The sequence below is a fragment of the Onychomys torridus genome, chromosome 10, assembly GCF_903995425.1.
Source record: "Onychomys torridus chromosome 10, mOncTor1.1, whole genome shotgun sequence".
Taxonomy (NCBI): Eukaryota; Metazoa; Chordata; class Mammalia; order Rodentia; family Cricetidae; genus Onychomys; species Onychomys torridus.
In genome coordinates, this window is record NC_050452.1 from 65,372,040 (window position 1) to 65,397,423 (window position 25,384).

Sequence of the window (25,384 nt, forward strand, 5' to 3'; positions counted from 1 at the left end):
GTGCTAGGATTAAAGGCATATGCCTGCATATTTATTTTTATTTTATGTACACAAGTGTTTGTCTGTACCAAATGTATGCCTGGTGCCCCCAGAGGCTAGCCAGAGGAGGGCATCACATCCTCTGGAACTGGAGTTACAGACAATTGTGAGTTGCCAGGAGGGGAATAGAACCTAGGACCTCTGTAGGAGCAGCCAAGTATGCTTAACTACTGAGCTGTCTTTCTAGCCCCTGACCTTGAACTTCTGATCCTCTTGCTTCCACCTTCCAAGTGCAAGGACTATAGTTTATACAATGCCAAGGATCTAACCCAGGGCCTTGTGAATGCTAGACAAACACTAAACCAATTGAACTATAGCCAATGCCCTTAAAGGCAACTCTTAAAGACATACAGAACAGGATTTAAAACAGAAACCCAGCCTTGTTCTCTCACCTGGCCGAGGGGGTAATCTGTGCTGTGCACTGGACTGTGTGCGCTGGGGGAAGCAGTCTGCTTTTCACTGAAAGTCCTCGAAGACCTCGAAGGCTGCTGAAACTTGCTAGGAGGGAAAAGGTATGAAAAGAGTAAATGACAAGGCCAGTCTGCCTACTGGGATGGTTCCTTTGAAGACGTGAGGTGCTGGTGGCTCTCAGAGTAGCCATTGTCTCTAAGCTTGTTGACATCTAGAAGACTTTGAGTATGTGCTGGTCCATCCTGGGGCAGCTTATGATTGCCAAGGCCTTCCCCAACTTCCCTTCCCAAGCCTTCATGTATCTCTGGGAGCAGAGGAAAGGGTATCTTGTCCCCTCCTCCACTCAAAGGGGCCTTGACTCATGGTGAATCCCAGTCCCTCTCTGGAGCAGAGTCCTGGCTCCATCTCCTTATGGTTCCCTTTCACTGTATCAATAGAAGTTCTGTAACAGGATGAAGAACTAGTAAAGGAAAAGGGCAGGTGTTGAAGAGATTCCATGGGTAAGAGCTCTTGCCACACAAGCATGGGAATGGTAGTTTGGATCTCAGCACCCCTATAAAAAGCTGGGCGTGACTGTGCATGCACTTATAACTCCAGCACTGTGGGAGGGGGAGACAGGAGGGCAGCTGGGGGCTAGCTGGCCACCACCCTAGCTCTATGTTTAGTTATCTCAGAGGATTAGGGTGGACAGTGATAGAGCAGGACACCGGACATCCTCCTCTGGCCTCTGAACACAAGCATAAAGGTGCATGTACCCATATACACATGTGTTCATATAGCATGCATTCAAATGTACACACAAAATAGGAAAAGAGAAATTGGGCAAAATCAGGGGGTGAGAGGATAGAAGGATGGAGAAAGGGAGAACCTAGAGAGGAAAGAAGATGCCACAAGCTATCTTGGCACTCTGGAATCTGATAGTGCTGGATGACCTGGGCCAGGCTACATACACCTTCTTTGCTTGTTTTCCACCTGGTAAGATAGAGATAATAATAGTGGCAAGGGTTAAGTGAAATGACGCATGTGAATGTGCCTACCATGGTACTGTACATGGAGAAGGGACAAGTTCAACTTTCTTCCGTTACAGCAACAAGGGTACCCACAACAAAGAATTTCAATTCTTTATCCCTCTGTCTCTATAAGAAACTCAAACTGGACCCCACTATAGACATATTCTCTCCATTTCCCCCAATATGCTGAACCACCATAGTCATAACTCATTTCCCTCAACAGGTAACAGAGGCCAACCATGGACAGACACTTCTTATGTTACTGTCCAGCTAAGGCCCATTTCTTGAACCTCGCCTCTGCTGCAGCCCACCAGACCATGGGTTATCAGCATCTGACCCTGGTGAGCACCCAGCTTCTCTCCTGAGAAGGTGATGCATACATAGTTGGTGGATGCATAGTACTTTCATCACATGAGAAAAATGAAGCCCACTCAGAGGGAGGCAAGTAGGAGAGACAAGGAGGACTTAGGAGAGCCATTTGGGTCCCCACAGTTTATCACGTGGCTTGGCTGTGCCACTTGTCCTTGGGTTCCACAGGATGTTCCCCACACCCCCACCATTGAGCCCAAGTTGCCTCTGTTATTTCCGAACAGTGAGGGTGGGGCTTCAGCGAGAATGGTCAAGTCCCATTACATTAAAACTTCAAGAGGACTAGGTTGTCTGGGGCTCTGCACATTCTATTCCGAGGCTGTTCCTAGGGCGCTCACCTCACTACGGGCTTCCTCACAGGAATGTCATAAGCCCGGATAATGTTCACCAGCAGCTTTATGTCGCCATCAGACAGGTTTTGGGCTGTCACTTTCTTCCGGCCTTTTCTCCGTGGCCTCAGTGGCCTCTTTTGTTCTGCCAGCTTGAAAAGGCTTAGGCCCAAGATGCTAATGATTACAGAACAGGATTAGGACTCGGTGGACAAGAAAGGTCTAGAAAATCATCACATGGCCTCCTTAACGCTGCTTCAAGTCTCTCAGAGACCCCTGGACACTCTCCTCTGAAGGAGGGTGGAAAGATTTCTAAAAATTCTACGAAGCCAGGTGGGGGTAGGGAGGGATTCCCACTGCATGCTTTATTATTATTATTTTTTTCCAGCTGCCACTCATTAGTGGAAGTCAAGTCAGGCCTGCCCAACCCCCCTTCTCGTTTTTATCTCCTGCCTCGTTCTCTACCTTGTTCACCAGCTCCTGAAGCATGCCTTGTGCTCTCCACCCTTCCCCCCACCTCAGGCTTGTCTTGCCACCTTCCCTGGAGAGCTAGCTGCCTGTGCTGGGAGGAGCCCTGCCTCTGAGCCCCGAGAGCAGTGTTAGCCAGCTCCGTTCACCTGACAGTGCACATGGCCTTCTTGGGAAGTTTCTGGATATTGCCTCTTGCTCTCTGAGGCTATCCGGGCTTGAGTGTGAATCCTGGCTCCACTATTTGCCTCGTGACAAATAATTTCACCTCTGGGAGTCTGTCCCCTCACGTGCACTAGCGTCTTGAAGTAGTTGAGAGGGTTAGTGAGGAAGGGTGCAGAGCACCCCGGCACTCGTCTCGCATTTACGAGATACCCTAAATGAGTGAGTGTTGGGATGGCAGTGACCAGCGTTTGAGGGACTGTGCTGGAGGTGAAGACAATTGAAAGCTGGCAGGAGGAAGTGAAGCCTCTCTGCCGTTCACTGAAAGGCCCTGCTATACACACTGCCTACAGAGAGAAGCAGCAAGGTCAGTGAGTCGTGGGAGGAACTAAAGGGGAAAACAGACCTGACCGTGTGCCTAGAAGCTGATGTGTGACAGTGCCTTTAGCCACAGGACACAGCCAGCCACCGGCAGCCCAGCAGATTCTTGCCTGAGCCTTCTTTACACGTGACACACACTGGTTGAGGATGAAGGAAGGCCTGCAGCTGCTGTCTGAGCACTACTGGTGTGACTCAGAAGGAAGCCATGGGGGCTCCAGGAGTGGCTCAGATCGGTATCTAGTGTCCTAGACAGACTAGGTACCATGTATAAATGTCTTCCGTATTAGTCAGAGGAGCGCTAGAAACCTGACCTCAGAAAGTTCTGGTCTTTACATTTACCATGCTTTTCAGATAAAGAAACCAGAGACTCTGATAGATGCCTTGATTGCTGAAGGTTGCTTAGTGTAGGAAGAGAATTAGGGTTTAAACTCAGGCCTTGTTCTAGTCACTCTGCTGGGACACCTACCTAGCCCAAAGATGGGGGCCTGAGAGTTTGCCAGGCACCCTGACACAACACATCTCCTCCCGTGCCCATGCTTTCTCCCCACATCATGACTGCTCTGGTGAGACTTTGATGCGTCCTCCTTAGCAACCAGCCTAGGAGCATATTATCAACTGAGACTATCAGGAATGGAAGCATTGTAACTTATAGCCAAGAACAAACTAAAATTAAAATAAAAAAAAAAGAATGAACATACCCCGAGCCTTCAGAACTTAATGCAGAAAGTAAAGCAGAAAAAAAAGAAGGAAAAGAAAGAAATAAAACAGCATGAACATCATCATCTGTGCTAACTGTAACTTTGATGTCTGAAAATATTCAATGAAAAGCTATAGCAAAGAGAGAGGTTGGGCAGATATTCAGGTGGTCACTGTTCCCTTTGGTACATGGATGGGGTTGCCAGGGGCCACCACAGACAGTACCATGTCTTCTTTCTTGGCTTGATAGGGAAGAAGAAGTGCATGCAGAGGAAATAAGCTTTGTGGATTTATTTTATTTTTAATTGTGTGTAATGTGTGTGTCTGTGTGGGGGTATGTACCTGTTCCCATGGAGACCAGAAGAGATATCCTGAAACTGGCTTTACCGGCGGTTATGAAGAGCCCAATGTGGATGAAGGGAACCTAACTTAGGTCCCCTAGAAGAGCATTAAGTGCTCCAAACTTCTGAGCCATCTCTTGAATCCCTAGAAATAACCTTTACACAAGGCCGGATACTGGACCACTGAGAAAGAGGGTCATGAAGTGAATGCCTCCCCCTCCCCAAGACCACCCTTATAGGAAGTTATCTTTTCACTTCCGTGTACCCACACCTGACTGAGACTATCTGAAGATTAGTCTGACAGGGAATCAAGCAAGTAAGCCAGTGCCCAGCTTCCATGTAAATGTCCATTTTTTTTCCATGTGGCCCTCAGCAAGCACACACCTCAGCTCTGTGGTAGAACCAGGCTGTCTGTTGTGGTCCTGGAACCTCAGAGGGTGTGGTCTCAGCCATCTTCACTGTGTGAGATGGATGGGGAAGCATGGTATCAGGAGACTAGGAAAGCAGGGAAGATGTGTAGGAGGGATGCTGTCAGAGTTAGTGTAACTGCACTGGGAAATACAAGGGCTACCGAGGTGGATTTGGCCGTAGAGGAAGATAGGATGGGCTCTACTGGAAATGGATGGAGCGGCCCTAGGATGCTCTGCCCTGATATAAATCCCTCAACTAACACTGTCATTACTGGGTAATGACAGTAATGACCGAATCTTACATGCATCTTCCATGTAAAGGAATAAAACATAGGCAGCTACAGTAGTAGCTTTGTCTGATTAGTTTTACCTGATATTGGGGACTTCTTCTTCTACTACCAAATCAGTAAGAAGGAAATGGTGTTTTGCAGTTAGGAAGCGATTTACCACTGATTCTCTAACCTGGGAAAAGAAATCGGTGTTACTTAGTGCAGTTATGTTATTTAAACACCATTGACTCGATTTCTCTGAGTGACTTGATGTCACATAGTCCTCCCTCTGACAGCTCACCCCCACCAGTTTTTCTATCGCCATAAACTTTCTAGTTCCACCCCCACAACAAGACTATAAACTTTGGAAGGGTGGAGTTTGAGAAACTGGCTTTTTGTTCGTTTTTCATTTTGCTCACTGTTATATTTTTTAGAAATATATAAATATATTTAGAAATATATTTATATATTTAGAAATATATAAATATATTTATATATTTAGAAATATAGAAATATATTTATATATTTAGAAATATATAAAAGTTTCTGAAATGTAAGATAGCAATATTTTGTTGAATGAATACAGTAACAATAAATAGAAAACAATAGGACCAGTCTTGAGGCATGTACAATTGAGAACAGATTCTTACGGCTCTCTCCTACTCAGAATGGTTCACCTGGAGTTCCAGGGGTACAATTGGTTAGCACATGTTACTTATCCAGAATATTTCACCTTCTAATTTAAATAAGGAACATCTTAGTTGCCATCAGTTAGTCATTATTTTTTGTACATAAGTCATAGAGTAGATTATCTAGATAGGAAGAATGCATTGTAGTTGCGATAGCATTTCTTATAAATCATTTTTAAAAGATGGTTAAAAGGAAAAAGGGAAAGGCTACACAAAAGACTGTTTTAACTAATTTTTAATTTTCTAGTGTGTAAGGGCAGTTCAGAAACTCTTGCTTTCCTTACACTGCTTATTGTAAAGCAGTGCAACATAGGTGCACTCAGGAAAAACAGGACTCAGAAATAGAGTCCCTTGCAATCATGCCCCATTTATGACAGTCTGCAGTATAAGTCATGGCATAGATTCGTGGTTTCATATATTTAAGAGGTAAACAGAGTTGTCAATCAGTTATTTATATATGTGGGCAAACAAGCCTGGAGAGACTATGTGGCTTGCATAAGATGCCACAGGCATTTATAAAGGCAGAGACACTCCCATCCTAAAATCCTGGCTGTCTCCCCTGTGAAGATGGTTTTAAGTGATTTTTTTTTTCTTACTTGCTGAAGGTACTTGGCCACTGTGGCCCTGTGGGTGTCCAGGTGGTCCTTGGTTTCAATTACATTTCTGTCTCGTAATCGTTTCTCGTAGTCCTAAAATTAAAGGGACATCATAATGTCATGATTTTTAAAGTGTTCTCTGATGTTTTTCTCGGGGTTGGGGAATTATTTATCACATTTGGCTTAAGTCATAAATCATGGTCTAATGTTCCTTCTACCTTCCTCCTGACCTCTGGTCGGATGCAGCATGCAGGATTCCAAGCCTGTTGGTTGGAATGCCTGTACACTATTAAGTCAAAGAATCACACAGGAAGGAACAGACACCATGGGAGAAGCAGAGGAAGGCATTGCCATTCAGGGTGCTCAAAAGCTAACCACGTAACTTGGTCAATCCCTCCTCACATTTCAACTTGTCAGTGTGAAATAAAGCAATTATAAAAATAGTGAAAAGCTTTTGTGAAAATCATACTGTTATCACATGGCATCTGGCTACAGCTGACTAGGGTCAGCTATTTGGAGGGTAGTAATAGATTCTTTTGGCTTCCATCTACTCAGGCTTATCCTTTTACACAGATAAAAAGTGTGATATCCCTCAGGATTACCATATTAAAAACAAGAGTTTTTAATTCACATCTGAACTGCCCTTACACACTAGAAAATTAAAAATTAGTTAAAACAGTCTTTTGTGTAGCCTTTCCCTTTTTCCTTTTAACCATCTTTTAAAAATGATTTATAAGAAATGCTATTGGAACTACAATGCATTCTTCCTATCTAGATAATCTACTCTATGACCTGGTATGCAATTCCCCACCATAGTTGAATGCCCAGCAGTGCCTTTTAACCTAGACCCAGTGACTCAGAGATGTTCCTCAAGATTTTTGGACCTGAGGGAGGAGGGCACCTCTGTCTCCATTGCCTAAAGCCCACAGATACACACTTGGATGATACTAGTGATCATGTGGTCAACTGGAGAAGCCTAGCTGCGGATGAGAAGGAAGCCACTATTCCAGAAGCCCAGACCCGATAGATAAGTGCCTGAGCATCCAGGAGGACTTGAGGCATAGATGCATCCCACTATCCTCATAATTTTTATTTTTAATCTTAAAAATTATGTTATTAGATTTATTTAATTTTATGTTTGTATTTTGTTTGCATGTATATACATATGAGCACCATGTGTGTAGTGTCCATGGAGTTCAGAAGAAGGTATCAGATCTTCTGAGACTGGAGTTATGGATGTTGAGTGCTGGGAACTGAACTCACATCCTCTGCAAGAACATGAGGTCTTAACAACCGACCTATCTCTCCATCCTTATTTTCAGACTTTTAGGGGATTTCATTGTCTAGTCAACTACAGCTGATGGCTGAGGGGCTTCAATAGTGGGTTCAGATAAATTCCAGGAAGCCCCCAAATCACTAAAAATAGTTCCTACATGAAAAATCACACTAGTTTCCAGAACCTCTCCACTGACCTCTTCACACACAGATGTGTCTGTCTTTTGCTGGCTTGTTCCAACAACACAGTTCATTCTCCATAATCCCTCAAGGGCCAGAGGTCCCACCTCTCTGCGATCTGTCCTCTGCCCAGCCTCTGATCCTCTTCTGCCCTTAGATGTTGTTCCTGGTCCTGGGCTTCCTTCTTGCCCTGGCTGTTCAAACCCTCCCCATCTTGTTTTCCCTGTGCTTTGCCACTGTGTCCTCGAGTGTGCTTAGCATAGACTTATGCTACCTAAGTGGAGCTGAATCCTTGACTAAGGCAGGCATGATTAGTAATATTAGCTCAGAAGATAGTTTTCAACCTCACAATTCTAACTGCTGAAGTAGAGGATCCAGCATTGCTGAGAACAGTGCCAAGGTGCATATCCAGCAGCGTGCCCAGTGCCACAGCAGACAGTTCACTAACCTTGTTGGACAATTTCTTCTTTTTTTCGAGACAAAGTTTCTCTGTGTAACAGCTCTACCTGTCCTGGAACCCACTCTGTAGACCAGGCTGACCTCAAACTCACAGAGATCCTCTTGCTTCTGCCTCCTGAGTACTGGAGTTACAGGCATGCATCGCCACCACCCACCTTCTTCGGACAATTTCTTACCTGGAATACCTTTTCCATAATTTCTCGGTCATATGCTGGAATTTGTTTATAATTCCGGAATTCTGGCACCTCTTGGCTTCTAAGACAGAGAAGCCGGAACCGTTTGGATCTATTTAATTCTTCTTCCGAGACGAAGTTGAATGCCTGCTGCAGCTGCTCCAGTCGGAAGAAGTCGGGGACATAGGATTCTCCACTGGTAGCAACCTCCAAGAGCAAGAAAACACACAGTTCCAGTTAGTGGCAGAGGCTTTCCAAAGACACTGGCATTGACTGAGCTCCGGGAATGCCGAACAGTTTGTGACCAACAAAACTGAAAGGTAAGTCACATTAAAACAAGGCTGGCAAGCAGATGCTACTGTATATACTCAGTGGATTTTATTTTTTTACATCACCATAAATCATTTTTCAAAAAAAATATTAGAAGTTAATTTCATTTTTGGTATCTGTGCTTCCCTGTTATGAAAACATGCAAAGTAAAAATGGAGAGCTTTGTGTCAGGTTGCAGGGAATAAGATTACTCAGTTAAGATACTCAATGTGTATCCAATGTGTGTGACTTTTAAATTCTCATGTGCAGATGTATAGATCAAGGATCCTTGTCAGTTGGCTTCATTCAGTCCCCAGGATCATCATGGTCTCCTGTCTCAATAGCATCTCATGGCCTTGGTTACTGAGAGTGAGCCAGAGCTGGACATGGGCTAGCCAGCTTCTAGGGCCCAGGAAGGACAGCTCCTGGACACCACAGGGAAGCTGGCAGAGTGGCTGCATTCCCTTCAGGCACTGCTAGCCTCTAGGCTTGGTGCTTTGCCAGCTGTGATCTCCTGCTGGGAAGAGCTGGAAAATGAGCAGGCACTTTCTGGGGCCATAGGATGGCAAAGGGGACCCTGCTTAGAGAAACTCTTGGCCCATAAAGAGAGGCCAGCTGGAAGGAAACCCCTGTGCTTTGTTTTTCCATAGAAAAACTAATGGGTAAAAAAAAATAAAGGATGTGATAGTTAAGTATATATATTTCTGATTTCAAGATAGTAATTAAGACATGGCGTGAAAATGTTCTGTGAACTATTCTGCACTTGAGGTGACATAGGCGCTTCTTTCTGACAGGACTATTCTCTCTACTAAGCAGCATCATGTCAGAAGGAACCATTGTAAGGAACAAAGACTGAATAAAATGATTTGTCTTGAAACTGGGATGAAAATGAAAGTTTCACAACACTGGTAAGCCATGATGATGAGCATGTGTATTATTGTACGGTCACCCTGTAAGACACCTACTTGTTTGTTTGTTTGTTTGTTTTTGTTGTTGTTTTGTTTTTGATGAGCATGTGTATTATTGTACGGCCACCCTGTAAGACACCTACTTGTTGGTTTGTTTTTGTTGTTGTTGTTGTTTTGTTTTGTTTTCAAGACGGTTTCTCTGTGTAGTTTTGGTGCCTGTCCCGGATCTCACTCTGTGGACCAGGCTGGCCTCGAACTCACAGAGATCCGCCTGGCTCTGCCTCCCAAGTGCTGGGATTAAAGGCATGCACCACCACCACCTGGCGCCACCTACTTGCTTACAGTAGTTTTGAGACAATTAAACCCATTGTATTTGATTCCAAGGAAGATGAGTTGGGTGTGTTCAGGATCACATGGTTGTGGACAAATTTCATAAAATGCTCCATCAGTACTGAACGCATAAGAAGAGGAGCATGTTCTCTGGGATCTGGTTATTATCAGTGTGGTTGTGAGCAAACAGCTCTGAGTCTAAAGTTAGTTTTCTCTCTGTGTAGTGGAGAAATAGAGTCTTTCTTTAAGGGCCTCTCAGAGGTTTAGTAAACAGGGACAAAACAAACTAATTATATTTATTGTATGTGGTTGTATGCCCATCTAAGAGTTTATGTACATTGGCTTATATCCTCCTCATCTACTATGAGGGCTGCTCAGGGCTTAGATCATTGATGCTCAACTGTGTCTCACAGCCAGAAAAGTGGCAGAGCTGAGATTTAAATCTGTGATTGGCAGTTCTTACATTCTTCAATAGCTGTACAGAAAACCGTAAAAAAAAAAAAAAAAAAAAAAAAAAAATGCATGCCAAGGGCAAGGTATTGTATCATCTCAGAATTTAGAAATGGTTTAGGTATCTCTGGCCATGTTACCGAGATTAGCTGCATCAAAGGGCCATTGTTGGGGTCATTGGGGTCAAGCTTGGACTCCGCCGCCCACTTGGCCAACTTCTTCATGTCCGTCAGCCCTGATGTGCCAATGGATGAGATGGCATCTGCCCTCTTCAAAGCACTGGAAAAACAGCACAAACACAAACAGGAAGAGCAATCAGGAGTTTGACCAGCAGAGTCAGCACTGCCTACAGAAGCCATTACCTTCTACAAGAGGAAACTTACTACGGAGACTCGAGCCACTTCCTGTTCTTGATTATTAAATATGTTACAAGGCAATAAAGGACTAGGAATGGAAGCCAATGCCACAACTCTATCCAATGCATCCTGGCCCCTGTGCTCCAGGGAACTCTGACTGCCTCACCTCCAGACCACTTTGACAGCAGCTCTGGACACAGAACTCAAAGGAGATTCATGCTCATCAGCATGGCTGAGGTAGGGATTTATCACACTTTACTTGCGCATTCCCTGCTTTACTTCTGGAGGGGCCAAAGCTTTAGCTTAGGGGATATCCTCAGCACCAAATTCCAGTGTCAAGATCAGAAGATGCCTAGCTGCAGGGCACAGCCAGGTCTCCGTCAGAAGTGATTCTTGACTTGGTGCAGAGCTGCATTTACTTATGGCAGGTTGGTATGGGGATATGTAGGGCATGAAGCAGACAACCCAGACCTCATTCTGATTTCCCATATGCTGCAGTCATTTGGAAAAGTGTCTTCTCTATGATGGAGATACATCATTTTCCTCACACGCATGTGGGGTGTGTGTGTGTGTGTGTGTGTGTGTGTGTGTGTGTGTGTGTGTCTGTGTGTGATGGTGATATTTTATTTGTGCTGAAATGTGATTTTATTTGTATGTTAATAAATAAAGTTGCCTGGGGGTCAGAACTAATAGCAAGCCATTTAAAAGAAGTCTGGCAGTGATAGCACACGCCCTTAATCTGATCACATGGCAGGCAGAGTCTTTGTGTTCAAGGACATCGCCAGCTTGGTGATACATGCCTTTAATCCAAGTACCAACCATAGAGACCTGGAGGTCTGTATAGACAGGCAGTGATGAAGAATTCATGTGGTTGGGTTTAGAACCAATGAGAAGGCAGAACAGAAAGTCAATAAAAAGACAGACACACAGGAAGTAGGTCTCAGGGGAAGGATAGCAGTGGGTGGTAAGCTAAAGGCTATTCACTAGTGCTCTGACCTCTTGGGCTTTTAACTCTTTTTTTTTTCCCTATAATTTATTTAACTTTATTTTATGTGTGTTGGTGTGAGGGTGTCAGATTCCCTGGAACTGAGTTACAGACAGGTGTGAACTGCCATGTGGGTGCTGGGAATTGAACCAGATCCTCTGGGAGGACAGCCAGTGCTCTTAACCACTGAGCCATGTCTCCAGCCCCAGGCTTTTAACTCTTTAATTGGCTCTGTGTTTCTTATTTAATAAGACTATTTAGAAATACATCTACAGTGTGTGTGTGTGTGTGTGTGTGTGTGTGTGTGTGTGTGTGTGTGTATGTGTGTGTGCATGTGTGCACATACAGGTATGGGCATATATACCCTGTCTGTGGATGATGGAAAAGCTTCAATAGTCCATTGTTTTCTTCTGCTAGTTGGGTTCCAGGGATTAAACTGGTTGTCAGGCTTGGCAGCAAATACCTTTACCCCCTGAATCATCTTCCTGGTTCTAAATATTCTTTTACTTCAGAGATGATGCAACCATGGCCTGAATGGTGAGGTGGCTGACTGGTGATGTATCTATAGGGAGGTGGTAGAGGTATGCAGGTTTCCAGGCTGCAGACTGCGTGGACCAACAGTATATCACAGTGGGGAAGATCTAGCAGTTGAGGAAGAGAGCTGGAGAATAGAAGTTTCCAACATCCAGCAAGCTCTGCTAGTCACTATCAAATAACCTTTAGTGAGAAAGAAATATATAACTATATGCTGCACACCTCCCTGTTCATGAGGTGAGAAAAGAACATAAAAGGTCTCTGAGACAATTAAATAAAATTTTTTTTTAGTGTATCTGATACCAATGGCCATCCTATATATTTCAGGTGATTAGTGTTCTAAACTTTATCTTAAAAAAAATGTAAAAGTACCATAAGAAAACAGACTGCTAGAAATAAAAGGAAAGAACATGACCTCCCAAGCTTCCCCACTCTGTGTTATAATAACAATACTGACACTGGTTACCAGTTCATTCTAGTCTTGTTACCTTCGAAATCCGATGTTCTGCTGGGACAGTGGAGGAATTAAAGGAATCCCATTTTCTCCAATAGCCCACGCCACACTGTGGGACACTTTCCCTGAGGTCATAAGAGTCAGTTGATTGCTGCCATCAGCTTCAAAGGAGAAGGGCACTCCTAAGGGAACATCAAGGCCAACAGGATGGAGTTTAGAAAGGAGACAGCCCAGACCTGCTAAGAGTACTGATGACAGAGAGATGGAACTTGGGCGAGAGGTGGTGGGATCTGGTACACAATCCAAGCCCATGGCACTAGACTTTTTCAGGTGAAGCTACGCAGAATCAGGCTCTCTAACAGCCGACAGTGGGGTTTCCACGGTGTGCTCTCCTTAAGACCATCTCTGTGCACTGTCCTGGTTCTGCCATTTCACAGCTGTGAGAACTCTGAAAAGCTACTTAGCCTCTCTGAACCGTAGATCTTTTACATATAAGGGAAATGATAGCATTCTGCTAAGAAGTATTTCAGAAGCAGGTATTTGTTCATTTATTTAAGACATTTATGGCGAGTTCCTACTTCGTTTTAGGCTGAACTTAGTAGTAAAGAAACAAATTTAAACGAAATAAAGAAAATGAGCTGGTATGAGCTTTTTTTTTTTATTTTAATGAGCCCTGTTCTTATGGTATTTATGTTTGAGTGTGTATAATGAAGCTAATAAATGAGATAAATGCTTAGCGCACTGGTGAGTGGTAAGCACCAAGGAAGAAGATAATAGGGGAGATATAAGGAAAGAGTATGCTGTAGGGAGCAGGGGTGTGGACTTTTTTAAGTTGTGGTCAAGGAAGCCCGATTAGAAACACTTTCTGGGGGCTGGAGAGATGACTGACTCAGCGGTTAAGAGCACCAGCTGCTCTTCCAGACGTCCTGAGTGCAAATCCCAGCAACCACATGGTGGCTTACAACCACCTACAGCAGGATCTGATGCCCTCTTCTGGCATGCAGGTATACATGCAAGAGCACTCATACATACAGAAATATAAATAAAATTTAAAAAAAGAAAGAAAGAAACACTTTCTGGCCAGCCATACAAGGGCAGGTTGGATCACTGAGTTCCAGGCCAGACTGATCTACATAGTAAGTTCCAGGATATCTAGTGCTATGTAGAGAGACCCTGTCTCAAACAAACAAACAAACAAACAAACAAACAAAAGAAATACTTTCTGTATAATGTCTCTGAAGAAAGAAAGTGAGACATTAGAGACCTCTGGAGACTTGGCAAGCAACAGGCAAAGTAAGAGTTAAACTGTTGTGGCTGCACTATATATAAGGCTTTGCTGCTGACTCCACAAGTTGGAAATTAATGATAAAATCTGTCTATACAGTTACATTTAATTAACTAAAGGAAATAAAGATTTTTAAAGCACTATGGTATCTTCACCATCTAGAACTACAGTTCCTATTGTTAAAATAAGGCAATAGCACTACCCCGTGTGGTACCACCCTTGTCTTACACACTGAAGGAGATACCACGGGCTGTATTTTATGAATGAGGAAGATGGTATTTAGACAGGATACATGGATCCCGAAGTCGTGTAGCTTGTCACGATCTCACCTGTAGCTAATCCCGAATCTCCAGACTTTTAGAATTGGAGCCTCAAAGTATTTTTGAGTTGAAATTTCAGATACGAACTAAAGATTAGAAAGTAACCAGACAAATGAGGGAGTAAGACACCATGAATAAAAAGCAGCAGAATTAGGTCAATAAGTTTGGAGATTGGTTACTAGAATGATCAGAGAATATTTGGGGGAAAAATTAGGTGGAGGAACAGGGTCTCCATATGTAGCCCATGCCTGTCCTGAAATTTGCTGTGTAGACCAGGCTGATCTTGAATTCACAGAGCTCAGTCTGCCTCTGCCTCCTGAGCAGTGAGATTAAAGGCGTGTGCTAAAATACTGAACATATTTAGAATTTTTAATATGTTGATGAAAATGGGAATGAATAAGTGAATGAAAAAAGAAATGATTGAGAGTCCAATGAAAGTAAAAAGCAATCAATCTGACCAGGATGACTGGAAAATAACTAAGTAATTTTTAGGGCTGACAGATACAAGAAGTGGAAAGCAGAAAACAGTGGTGAATTTCAATGATTAGATATGGCCAAAGAGTGAAGTGATGGCTTTGGAGGACTCTAGCAGTCAAAGAAAAAGATAATCCCGAAGGTTAAAAAGAAGAAACATGGTGGAGGGAGCCGGAAGGTCCATCACACACCGTATTAGAATTTAGAATTGAGAACGTTAGTGAATGATCTCCAGATAATGGTTAAAGTTAGTATCTGTAGCCTTATACATCTATATAACTGTGGTATATCTTTTTTTATGCACAAATACTTCATTTTCATTTTAAATTATTTCTTTACAAAAGACTATTACAAGTCTGATTAAGGCATCAAAGATCATATTAAATCTATACTACAAAATACTTTATAGTAGTGCAGTCATACATGTATAGAGAAATGACTTGGCAAACAAGCATCTATCTTATGAACATGTGTTAAGGACTGAAAAGAATGACCACGTGGGTCCTGGAGATTAGGCTCAGAGTCCCTCGGGCTTGGCACAAAGTGCCTTTACCTGCGGAGCCGTCTTGCTGGCCCTGTTTCTGCCTCCCACCCCCTTTTTGAGACAGGGTCTTATTCTGTACTTCAAACTTTGGCAATCCTCCTGCCTTTGATTCCCGAGTGCTAGGGTCACAGGCATGAGCCACTATCCCTGGCTTCTTTTGAAGTTTTGATACCAATTTTATAATTATTTGGTGATAATTCATAAGCCTCTGTGAAGTGAAAAAAAGATATATTCAAATTTGACAGTGAAAACCATGAGCTACTGAGAACAATTAGCTTTGCTTACCGCTTCCAACTCCCTCGTGGTCTAGAGTCACGTGCTGGCTACTGCTGAACTCCACCTCTTCAATGGGGGCCCTTCCCGTGACAAGGGTAGTCTCGGGGATAGGCAGGAAGACTTCAGCCAGCAAGGTGGTACTGCTGTGACCAATAGTTTCATAGACCTGAAACCCAGAGAAGAGACTCAGCCAGTCACAGTGCCTATAGAACGTGCTCTCAGGTATCCGTCTACATTCTCAGTGTTTGTGCTGGTCTGCCCAGCCTTGAGTTGCATCCTTATGGGGCCTGGGGTACCATTATATATATATATACTGTTTTTGTGACCAAGCAGTTGACAGCCTGATTCTGAGTTACTCTAATTTCCTGGGATAGGGCATTGTGATAATTAATATTATCAACATTATTAATATTATCAACATTGTCTAGAAGACAGTAATAAAGCATGCCCAGATCTCAACAGATGGTCATATTTGAAGTATTTCTTCAGAAAATCAACTGTAGAGCTCTCTGGTCCCAGCAGTTACCTTACCAGTCTTTTTAGACAGTGAGTGTGGTGACCTATCTGTTTTCACTGACTTTATGAAGAGACATTTGATATCTAAGGGGTCCTGTAGATGATTTAAAACCATCTTATAACTTCAATGACCACAAAATTCTCAGGGCGGGGACTATAGTTAACAGACATACCTGAAGCATTAAGCTCTCTGGCCAGTTGAATATTTGCAAATTGAAAATCTGTCCAAAGTGAACTCGGAAATCTGCCGCTAGTGGCCGGCTGACAGTCCTGGACACCTCCTTGCTGTTGAAGAGTACCTTTAAGTACACAGAGCGCCTCCTGACGTCTTCCCTTCTTGAGACCTCTGCCCTGCAAAATGAGACCATTCACAGCTATAGTTAGTGTTAGCTTACTAAGGAGCACCACGGATTCATTATGCGGATACTGAACACGACAAGGGACACGGTGGCAACTCTGTTGGTCATGTCAGTCCCCATGGGACCCAAACAGTGACAGGTCTCGAGGAGCCTGCTGCAATCAAATGTTGTGATGTGGAGCTAATGGGGAAGCCATTGACAGGTACTGAAAAGGGTATGGGGGTACAGAGCAAGAGTCCAATCCCTGTTGTACTACAGCCTCCTTGATTTTCTTAAATGAGACTATGTTCACATATAAAACAAAATCTTAATAAACACACTCCTTGTTCAATGGAATTAATTCAGGATGGAGAGATGGCTCAGTGGGCAAGAGTATTTCCTGCTCTTCCAGGGGACCTGAGTTCAGGTGCCACCCCCCAAGTTGGTCAGGCAGCTCATAATGCCTGTAACTCCAGCTCTAGGGGGTCCCATCTGATGCCCTCTTCTGACCTCCACAGCACCCACACACATGTGGCATACATACTTAGACACATAAACAACAACAAAATCTTTTAATAAAGGAGTTAAACTATAAGAACCAGTAATAACTTGTGTTTAAGCTAATAGGTTTTACAAAGAAAATCGAGTAGCACATTTTAGCAGTTAGGTGAGGTCACTTTCTCTAAGATCTAAGCTTTTTCATAATGTCTTCACAGAGAAGGTCTTACTTTTAAAGATCTTTTGAATCACAAAACAGTGTATTCTGGCACTTTGAGACAGCTGAAGCACAATAACCCTTTAGCCAGGAAGGTTGAAAGCAGACCAGAGCCTTCAAGCATAGCCTTTAATTGTACTGTGTATATTTGCAGAGACACTACCAAAAACTGCTAGTCAATAGCAATTACAGCCTATTGACAAAAGTAAAAGGTAAAACCTTAAAATAAAAAACAGATATAGGTTTTGGAGGTGGTAGGATATCAATGAAATGTTACTGTGTCTAAATATGTAAAACATAACATTTATCACTTTAACTTTTTTTTTTTTTTTTTTTTTTTTCCTGAGACAGGGTTCATGTAGCTGGCCTCAAATCCCTGATCCTTCTGTCTCTATTTCCCAAGTCTTGGAGTTTCAAGCATGAACCACTGTGCCAAATTTTAACTGTTTTCAAATCCCCATTTTAGCGCCATTAAAAACACTCATGTACAAAATGACCAGTGCTACACACTTGCAGAATGTTTCATTATCCCTAATGGTAATCTTGTCATCATGAAATGGAGTACCAGATTTAATGTTTTATACCCCCACAGTTGGGATACATCCAGACCTGTTACCAAGAAATGAAGAGACACCTCAGTGCTCGTGCTAGCCAGAGTGGGCACGGGTACAGACAGCTACTACAAAGAGCAGGCATCGACTTGCATTGGGGTTCTTCTCCCACAAGTGCTCCTGAGTGACAAGTGGGGTGCACAGGTGGGAGAACCCTAGGGAATCTCCAAAGTAAGGATACATCAGCAGTTTCACATATTCACCCTCATGCCTGTGTATGACGGCATGAGTCCTCTGATCATACGGTATAGTGTGATCAGATGCATACCTCACCATATGCTGATGTGTGTGCATGGGTACATGTGAGTATGCTCCGGTGTCATCAATGGTCAGAACATGTGCTTACCTGGGACACTGCTCATTGGGGGTCACATTCCCTGCCAGACTCAACTCTGGGACCAGCATGGGCTCCCCTGGCTTCCTCCTGCTGTGGGCTACTCGCTCCCGCACCTGCTGTTCTATGACAGCTGGGTCAGTGAGCTCTGGGGGGACGGGTTTCGTGAGCTCCTCCTCTGGAAAGGGCTCCTCGACCACCTCCTCCTCCTCCTCGGGGTGCTCTTCTGCTGTCCCCTTCTTTTTCTTCTTTTTGGCTCTCTGTTGGGGAAGAGGTGTCCTGGCTTCCAAATGATCTCCAGGACTGTCCTTCAGGAGTGTGGTGCTCAGAACAGGGACCCCAGGGGATCCCACCCCAGCCCGTCTCCACCAGCACTTCCCTGTGCCTTAACTCTCTCACCAAGTGGAGACAAGCCCAGAACACCTCCCACCCCAGGACTTCTGACATGAGGCAACATCTGTAGAACATTCAGCAGGGACATCAACACCCTCCATTCAAGGTGGTCACACATGGAAAAGACACATTTAGCATGTACATTACTGATTATAAACAGCACTATCAATACATCATCTGTGCAGAGCACAGGGTTGAGGTGGGTTTTTGAACAAATATATTAACCAGTCAATACCTTTTGCCCCCCAGCAAGGGAGTAGGAGAGATACAGAGAAAAGCCAGCAGGAGACCCCCATTTGGGCTGCTGGTCTAGCTTCCCTCTTGTTTCAGGGGTTCACCCTCTCAGACTCCCCCTAAGCAGCCCAGGATGCATGATGTGCCAACCTGGGCCTTCCTCCAGGCCTTCCACTGCTGATGCGATGTTCTGTACTCTTCCATCTTCCTTGTGTATTCTTCCGTGTGCTCTTCCAGCAATTCATGGATCTCAGCTTGAATCTCTGCTTCATATGCATCTTCATCCACTTTCTGGTCAACTTTTTCCCTTTAAATGAGTTTGCAAATTACAAATAAGTAAAGGAGATATAAATAAGGCATCTAAGTAAGACCATTACAAATTGACCAAATCTCAAGCATCTCACAAAAAGGGCATACATATGGCGAATTCATAAAAAAGGCCCACCCTTATGAGCAGTCAGGGAAACAGAAATTTGACCCTAACCTGGTGATGGGAACACTGGTGAAAGCATTAAGCACCATTACCCCTCAGAATGTGTTCCCTTAGGACTCAACAATTTCCCTCCCAGGGACACGTCTGGAAACCTACGTGCATGCACACTAAAAGAAAGTCTGAAAGTATATATAGTGAAGCTCTCTCTCTCTCTCTCTCTCTCTCTCTCTCTCTCTCTCTCTCTCTCTCTGTGTGTGTGTGTGTGTGTGTGTGTGTGTGTGTGTGTGTGATGCGTATACATCTGGAAGCCAGAGATAGATGTTTCATGTCTTCCACTATTGTTCACCTTATCTTTTGAGACAGCCTGTCTTCCTGAGCTTGGTTCTCATCAGGTGGCTAGACTGGTTGGTCAGGGACCTCCCCCGCCATCCCTACTCTCACGCCTAGAATTCCAAACTTCTGCAAGAATGCCTGGCTTTTGTCATGGGTGTTCGGATCTGAACTCAGATCTTAATGCTTATCTGCAAACATTCTCTCAACTAAGCCTCAGCTCCTATAGTAGGGTTTTTATAAAACAATACTATAGGCACACACCGTCAATCACGGACATACACAAAGCACAAAGAAGTAACTGTTTTTATACATGGATTCTGTAAAAGTGAAAGACAAGCAATATTAAAGTGTGTGTTCTTAGGGGTTATGTACAGAGCCAGGAAAATGATAATCACAGAAGCTCAGACAGCTGTTACTGCTGCTGGAGAGAGGCTGGGGACCTTCAGGTAGCTGCAATGCTCTTTCTCAGCTCAGGAAGCAGTTCCGAGGCTGCTGCTGTTTGTTGGTAGTTTTTAAACTATCCATACACTACACATCTTCCCTGATGTATGATACAGCCCATTAAACCGATACTTGGAAAGCCTTACTTTCTCAAGACAAGCTTCAGGGGTGTGTTTGTAAACCTCTGGAACTCTCGTAGTGACTTCATCTCTTTCCAAACCTTTATGATGGTCTTCAGCAGTGTTCTATCTTTCTCTTGTTCTGCATCACGCAGTTTTCGAGTGTGCCTGTGGAATGTCATAAGGGATGTGTTTGTATCAGTTGTGTCAGTTTATAAAACGTTAGTAATACTTCATGATTACACACTGAAGTAGACAGCTGCAAGATCCAACCCTCCAGTCTACACAGGGCTACCAAACTGCAGCCCAGCTCTCTGCTTAACATCAACTCTCTCCAGCTCTGCCACAGTTTGTAAGTAAATTTGGGATTCTTCAGTTCTCTAATTCACCCCATCACAATTTTTTTCCTGCTAAGCGTTTTCAGTATTTCTGAGAAACTGTTTTGTTAGGAGCTGAGAAAGGAAGTAGAAAAGGAAGGCAATGGGATGAGATCCGTGTTTTGCAAGTTTGCCTATTTAATCTCTCTAGCTGAATCTGAATTTGATAAACTAAATTATCTTTTAAAATTCTTTTTCAAACTAGGCTCCCTCCAACAGACAGCTGCCTTTGTAGTGATGAAGGAAGGGACTAGCAGGCGTAGTTGTCATAGATTAAGAATGCTGGCATCCCACTTGGAAGCCAAGCACTGAGGTCCCTCTCTGTCAACACACATCACGAGTTCTGCACAGAGATGATGCAATGCTGTTGCCTGCTTTGGAGGATTTTAGTGCTAATGAGATGAGAAGTGTCTTTGGTCTCAACTGAAGAGGCTGAAAATGCTCTTCTCTTCATGTCAGTTAGTTCAGCCTGTTTTGGAATCATCTAATACATTTTTAAGCCCTCTTCACAAATGGTAGCCCAATTCAGGCCCCCCCCCCCCAATTCACTCTAGTAAACCATAAATCAGCTAGTGGATTAATTTTGAATAGGAGCCATGTGCCAGTCCAGGGGATATAGACATGTCTAGAAAAGAGGTAGTGTCTCTGTGCTCAGGCAGTTTGCAGTTTAGCTTAGAAGATGGACATACAGGTGAATGATGACATGTTGGTAACATGGGGTCTGCCTAGGAGAACATCCTGAGGAAGCCAAAAGGGCCAAACACTGCAGAAATGAGCATCTCCTGGCTATGGGAAGGCCAGGGTATGATGGTTCTCCTCGGAATGACTTGGGCCGTAGAGACAGGGCAGAGAAGTAAGGCAGTCTAGCTGCCTCGTTGTTCAGCAGGCAGTGGAAAAGGGGATGGCAAAGCATGGTAGCTACTGTTGGGAAGCCAAGGCTCAGGGAACTCCGATGTCCTTAGAAAGCAGGAGAGTGACAGTCTGCTGTGAATTCTGGCTTTGACATCTAATAGCTAGCCCTGGACAAGCTATATCACTTTTCCATGCTCACCTGTAAAATAGGCATGCTAATGGAACTCACTTTGCAGGCTAGCTGGAAATATAAGTTAACACATATGGTGTGTGTAGATCCTAACCTGGCCACCATCCCACAGAGGACTGTCATTGTTAAAGGCCTGATCTTCCTTTATCCTATTATCTGCTACTCCCCTTGCCTTATTTTTTTAAAAACTGAAATATCAAATCAGTTTACTGAGCTATGTAACACCTTCAGATATTTTTTTTTCCTACTTCCTTTGGCAATTCCCAACAAAATAATTTCTCAGAAATACTGGAAACTTTTCTCAACAACAAAAACAATTGCCATATGAGTTAAAAAGGGCAAAGAATCCCAGAAGAACATTCAGTTAGAAATGGTGGCAGAGCTGTGGAGGAAGAGAGAAGGGTGATTGTTGAGCAGGGCACTGGGGAGAACGTAGGTGAGCAGGGTCTACAGCGTGGTCAGGGTACCCAGGTCTAAGAAGGCTTGCAGAGCCACTGACCTCTCTGTGAATCCACAGTAGAGGATGCCTTTAGGAGAGGAAGGGCTAGACAACAACCACCTGAGGCATTAGCTAGGCGGAGAAGGTAGAATGGACCAAGGATAGTAAGGACAACTACATCATCATGGAAGATATTTCTAAATAGGCAATGGGGCTGAGTGCCAATGTCCATGAACCAAGAGAGCTGCAGAGGTCTCAGGGGCTGGTGGCAGCAAAATCTGCCTCAGAGGCAGGGTGAGTGAGTCGGGGGCAGAGTAACGAGTGGAGATGGTATGGGTGTGAGTGCTTTCCAGAAGTTTGGTCATAGATGGAATTATGATACAGAGGGTTAGCTGCATGGTACCTGTAAGCCCTTGAATTCTTATTTGTCAAGAGGGAGCACATCTAGTGTGAAGGCCCGGTAGAGAGTTAAAATCTCTCCCTGCAACACATGCCATCCATGATTCCTGCCTTAGCAACACATGGCATCCATGATCCCTGCCTTAGCAACACATGGCATCCATGATCCCTGCCTTAGCAACACATGGCATCCATGATTCCTGCCTTAGCAACACATGACATCAGGGGATCAGCAACAGAGTCACAATGCTGCTTTAAAAGGTCAAGTGTGGGGGGGAAAGTCAAATGGAAAAATGCTGCAAATGGTTCCAGGTCAAGTGTACCAAGCCAGGGCTCAGCAGATGTTGGCTTGGGAAGCCACAGGGGAGTTGGGGGATGATCAGCTGGTTTCAGAGAGTTAACGAAAGGGCCCCCTCAATAAGCTATCCTAGAATAGGCCATGTATACAAGGTTAGTTTCTCTTAGTAAAAACTCAGAGACAGTGGGAAGCCCTCCTTTTACTGCATCATATATGCTGATGCTCAGAATTTTTCATCTCTGAGGGTTGCGGAGTAACTGGAGTGGGCTGTGTCTGTGACTGTCTCACACACAAGTCAGCTGCGTTTCAGAGTTATCAGCACAGTTCTAGGGAAAAGTGGGTTTGTTTCTCTTCTCTCTGTTTCTCTCCTAAACTTTTCCCTCCCCTGCCTCTCTCTGTATGTCTCTGTCTCCTTCCTGTTCTTCCTCTCCTTCCTCTTTCTCTGTCTCTCTCAAGCCGTCACTGTTTTCATACTCCCTCTATGCTAAGACTAAAATTATCCTCACGTAGAGGCCGTGATGTTTTAAATATAGGAGATAATTTTAGAAGGCTGTATACGCCTATACCTCTGAGAGGCTGAGGCAGGAGGACTGCCACAGCTTTGAGGCCGGGTTTGTCTACATAACGATGAACACCAAACATAACTACAATAATAATAATACTTTCCATTTTAAGCATACTTTTCATTCTTTTCCAGTATATAAACTGCACTAATTCCCACTTTGCGAGAAGAATTTCCAATTCATGCCTAGATTGGAGAAAGAAAAACACACATTGAAACTCCATGATTTATTGTTTTCTGTTGTAAGAATTTGTTCTGTAGAATTACCCACACACTAACACATAGATTTAGGGATTTTAATTATCGCACAATTTAAATATTATCTGAGCAATGCCTGTCACCGGAGACTATATACGCTATAGTAAATCTGTTGTAATAAATGGTGGCCTTTGAACAATAGAGATTGAGATGTGCAGTGCAAGGAAAAGGACCAAGATATGGGGAACATAAAAAAAGTGGGTGATGGAATAGAATATGCAAGGATTCTCTAAAACCATAAAACACGAGCACACAGACACCCATGTGTAAACACTCACAGTACATGGAACCATCAAGAAACTGCTCACCAGGATTTTCCCTGAGAGGGTAGGAATTTCATATTCTATATTTCCTTATTTAGGAGCAATGATGGGGCTTTAAGCTTTAAATTTTAAATTTATGAATAACTCAAAGAAATAGAAAAGTATAGATACTGAACATGATGCTGCCCACTGACATTGCCTCTAAGTTACTCAGGAATTTTTTTCAATGAAATATAATAATTACAACTGGAGACCCACCCCAGCCACCCCCAGCCCTACATCCCTTCCCGCCCTCCCAGAATAAAAAATGGGGTGTGTACCTGTTCTGTCTGCAGTGTTACCCATGACAAATGAGTATTGTTCATGTGTTTTTTTGTTTTGTTTTGTTTTGTTTTCCAGAGCTGAGGACCCAACCCAGGTAGAGCGCTTGCTAGCTCAACCACTGAGCTAAATCCTCAACCCTTGTTCATGTGTTCTTTGTGGGCCATACCATACAGGAAACAGCCCATGGGGCTTATCATTCAACGCTGCTTTCCAGGTTCACCCATGTGGGAGCATGCTATCAGGCTCATCCATCTTAAACTGTGGAACAGATGTCTGCCTCTGCATAGATGTGATCCTGGTAGCATTGGTTATTTCTAAGTCTCACTTTTGTGAATGATGCTGCACACATCCTGGCATGTGTCTCTCTGTGAAAAGGCATGTGGCTCCCTAGAGTACACACCCCTGAAACTCTGGGTTCCAGCTGGTGGGCACTCTTTTGTGCCAGACCAATTTTAAAAATTATTATTATTCTATAATTTCACATATATACACATTTTATTCTTGTGCCTTTTAACTCTCTACCTCCCCTGTCCACCCTGTACCCTCCCCAAAAATCATGTTTGTGGCACCCCAGAATCAACCAAGTGCTGTCTGTATGACTGTGGGATTGGAGCTATCTGTTGGAGCCTGGTGGCCTCATCTGTGGGTACACAACCAAAGACAGTGATCTCCTCCTCTTCCAGATTCTGTATATAGCCAACAGTTCAGAGGTCAAGGGAGGTAGGGCCTGTGAGCCCCTCCCTCTTCCTTGATTGACTGCTAATCTTTCTTCATGACCGAGTTGCTATTGTTAGACTTCAAATTCTGCATTCATATGTTAGATTATTAGTATCATTGTTTCATTTGGCAGAAATTCACATGAATTGAGTGCATTTTAAAAAGTCTGGAAATATGAACTGTAAATACACGTCTAATAGGGAACAAGGGGAGTCTTTGAAAATTTTACTCACCGAATTTCAGATTTATATTCATTGATGGTTTTCTGGGTTGTGTCAAGAGACTGATGAGCTTTCTCTGGGTTAAGTCCGGTCTGAACCGCTTTTCTTAGTGCTTGGAGCTTAACAAGATAGGGGTAGAAGTTTTGTGTTAGAAACTCTGTAAATCCTGAGTGGAATGGTGAGATCACTTCTGTGGAGGCTCAAGGCACTGGCCATCTCCAGACTTTCACCACAATCACCAAAACCAACACTGACAGAGAGTTGATGCCTCTGCTTTATCAATCTGGAAGTCTATGGAACAGTGTTTTTCCATTTTTGCTCTGGAACCTAGATAATCAGAATGCTCATTAGAAATATAAATTTTACTGAGTGTCTCAGAAACACTTTTACTTTCAATGAAAATAGTCTTTCTGGGTTCTTAAACACACAATATTAGTCTTTTGATATGAAGAAATCACAAAGCTGGAGGAGGGATTATAGGGGAGCCTCTTATGCAGACAGTTGGTTTTTAAGGTTGGGCAGGATTCTAAAATTA

General features: G+C 43.6%; 1 protein-coding gene across 1 annotated transcript in view; it reads right to left on the reverse strand.

Moving 5' to 3' along the window:
* The window catches only part of Cc2d2a (coiled-coil and C2 domain containing 2A), a 73,305-nt gene that overhangs the window by 11,923 nt on the left and 35,998 nt on the right, over positions 1–25,384 (reverse strand). Inside the window, exons 14-26 of the mRNA XM_036200346.1 lie at positions 24,862–24,968; positions 19,977–20,117; positions 18,774–18,930; positions 18,009–18,256; positions 16,172–16,349; positions 15,492–15,648; positions 12,618–12,765; positions 10,395–10,533; positions 8,261–8,464; positions 6,171–6,263; positions 4,987–5,078; positions 2,168–2,335; positions 432–537 (exon numbers count right to left, since the gene is read on the reverse strand). Of these exons, the coding sequence (XP_036056239.1) occupies positions 432–537; positions 2,168–2,335; positions 4,987–5,078; positions 6,171–6,263; positions 8,261–8,464; positions 10,395–10,533; positions 12,618–12,765; positions 15,492–15,648; positions 16,172–16,349; positions 18,009–18,256; positions 18,774–18,930; positions 19,977–20,117; positions 24,862–24,968 (1,938 nt within the window). The remainder of the gene's footprint in view (positions 1–431; positions 538–2,167; positions 2,336–4,986; positions 5,079–6,170; positions 6,264–8,260; positions 8,465–10,394; positions 10,534–12,617; positions 12,766–15,491; positions 15,649–16,171; positions 16,350–18,008; positions 18,257–18,773; positions 18,931–19,976; positions 20,118–24,861; positions 24,969–25,384) is intronic.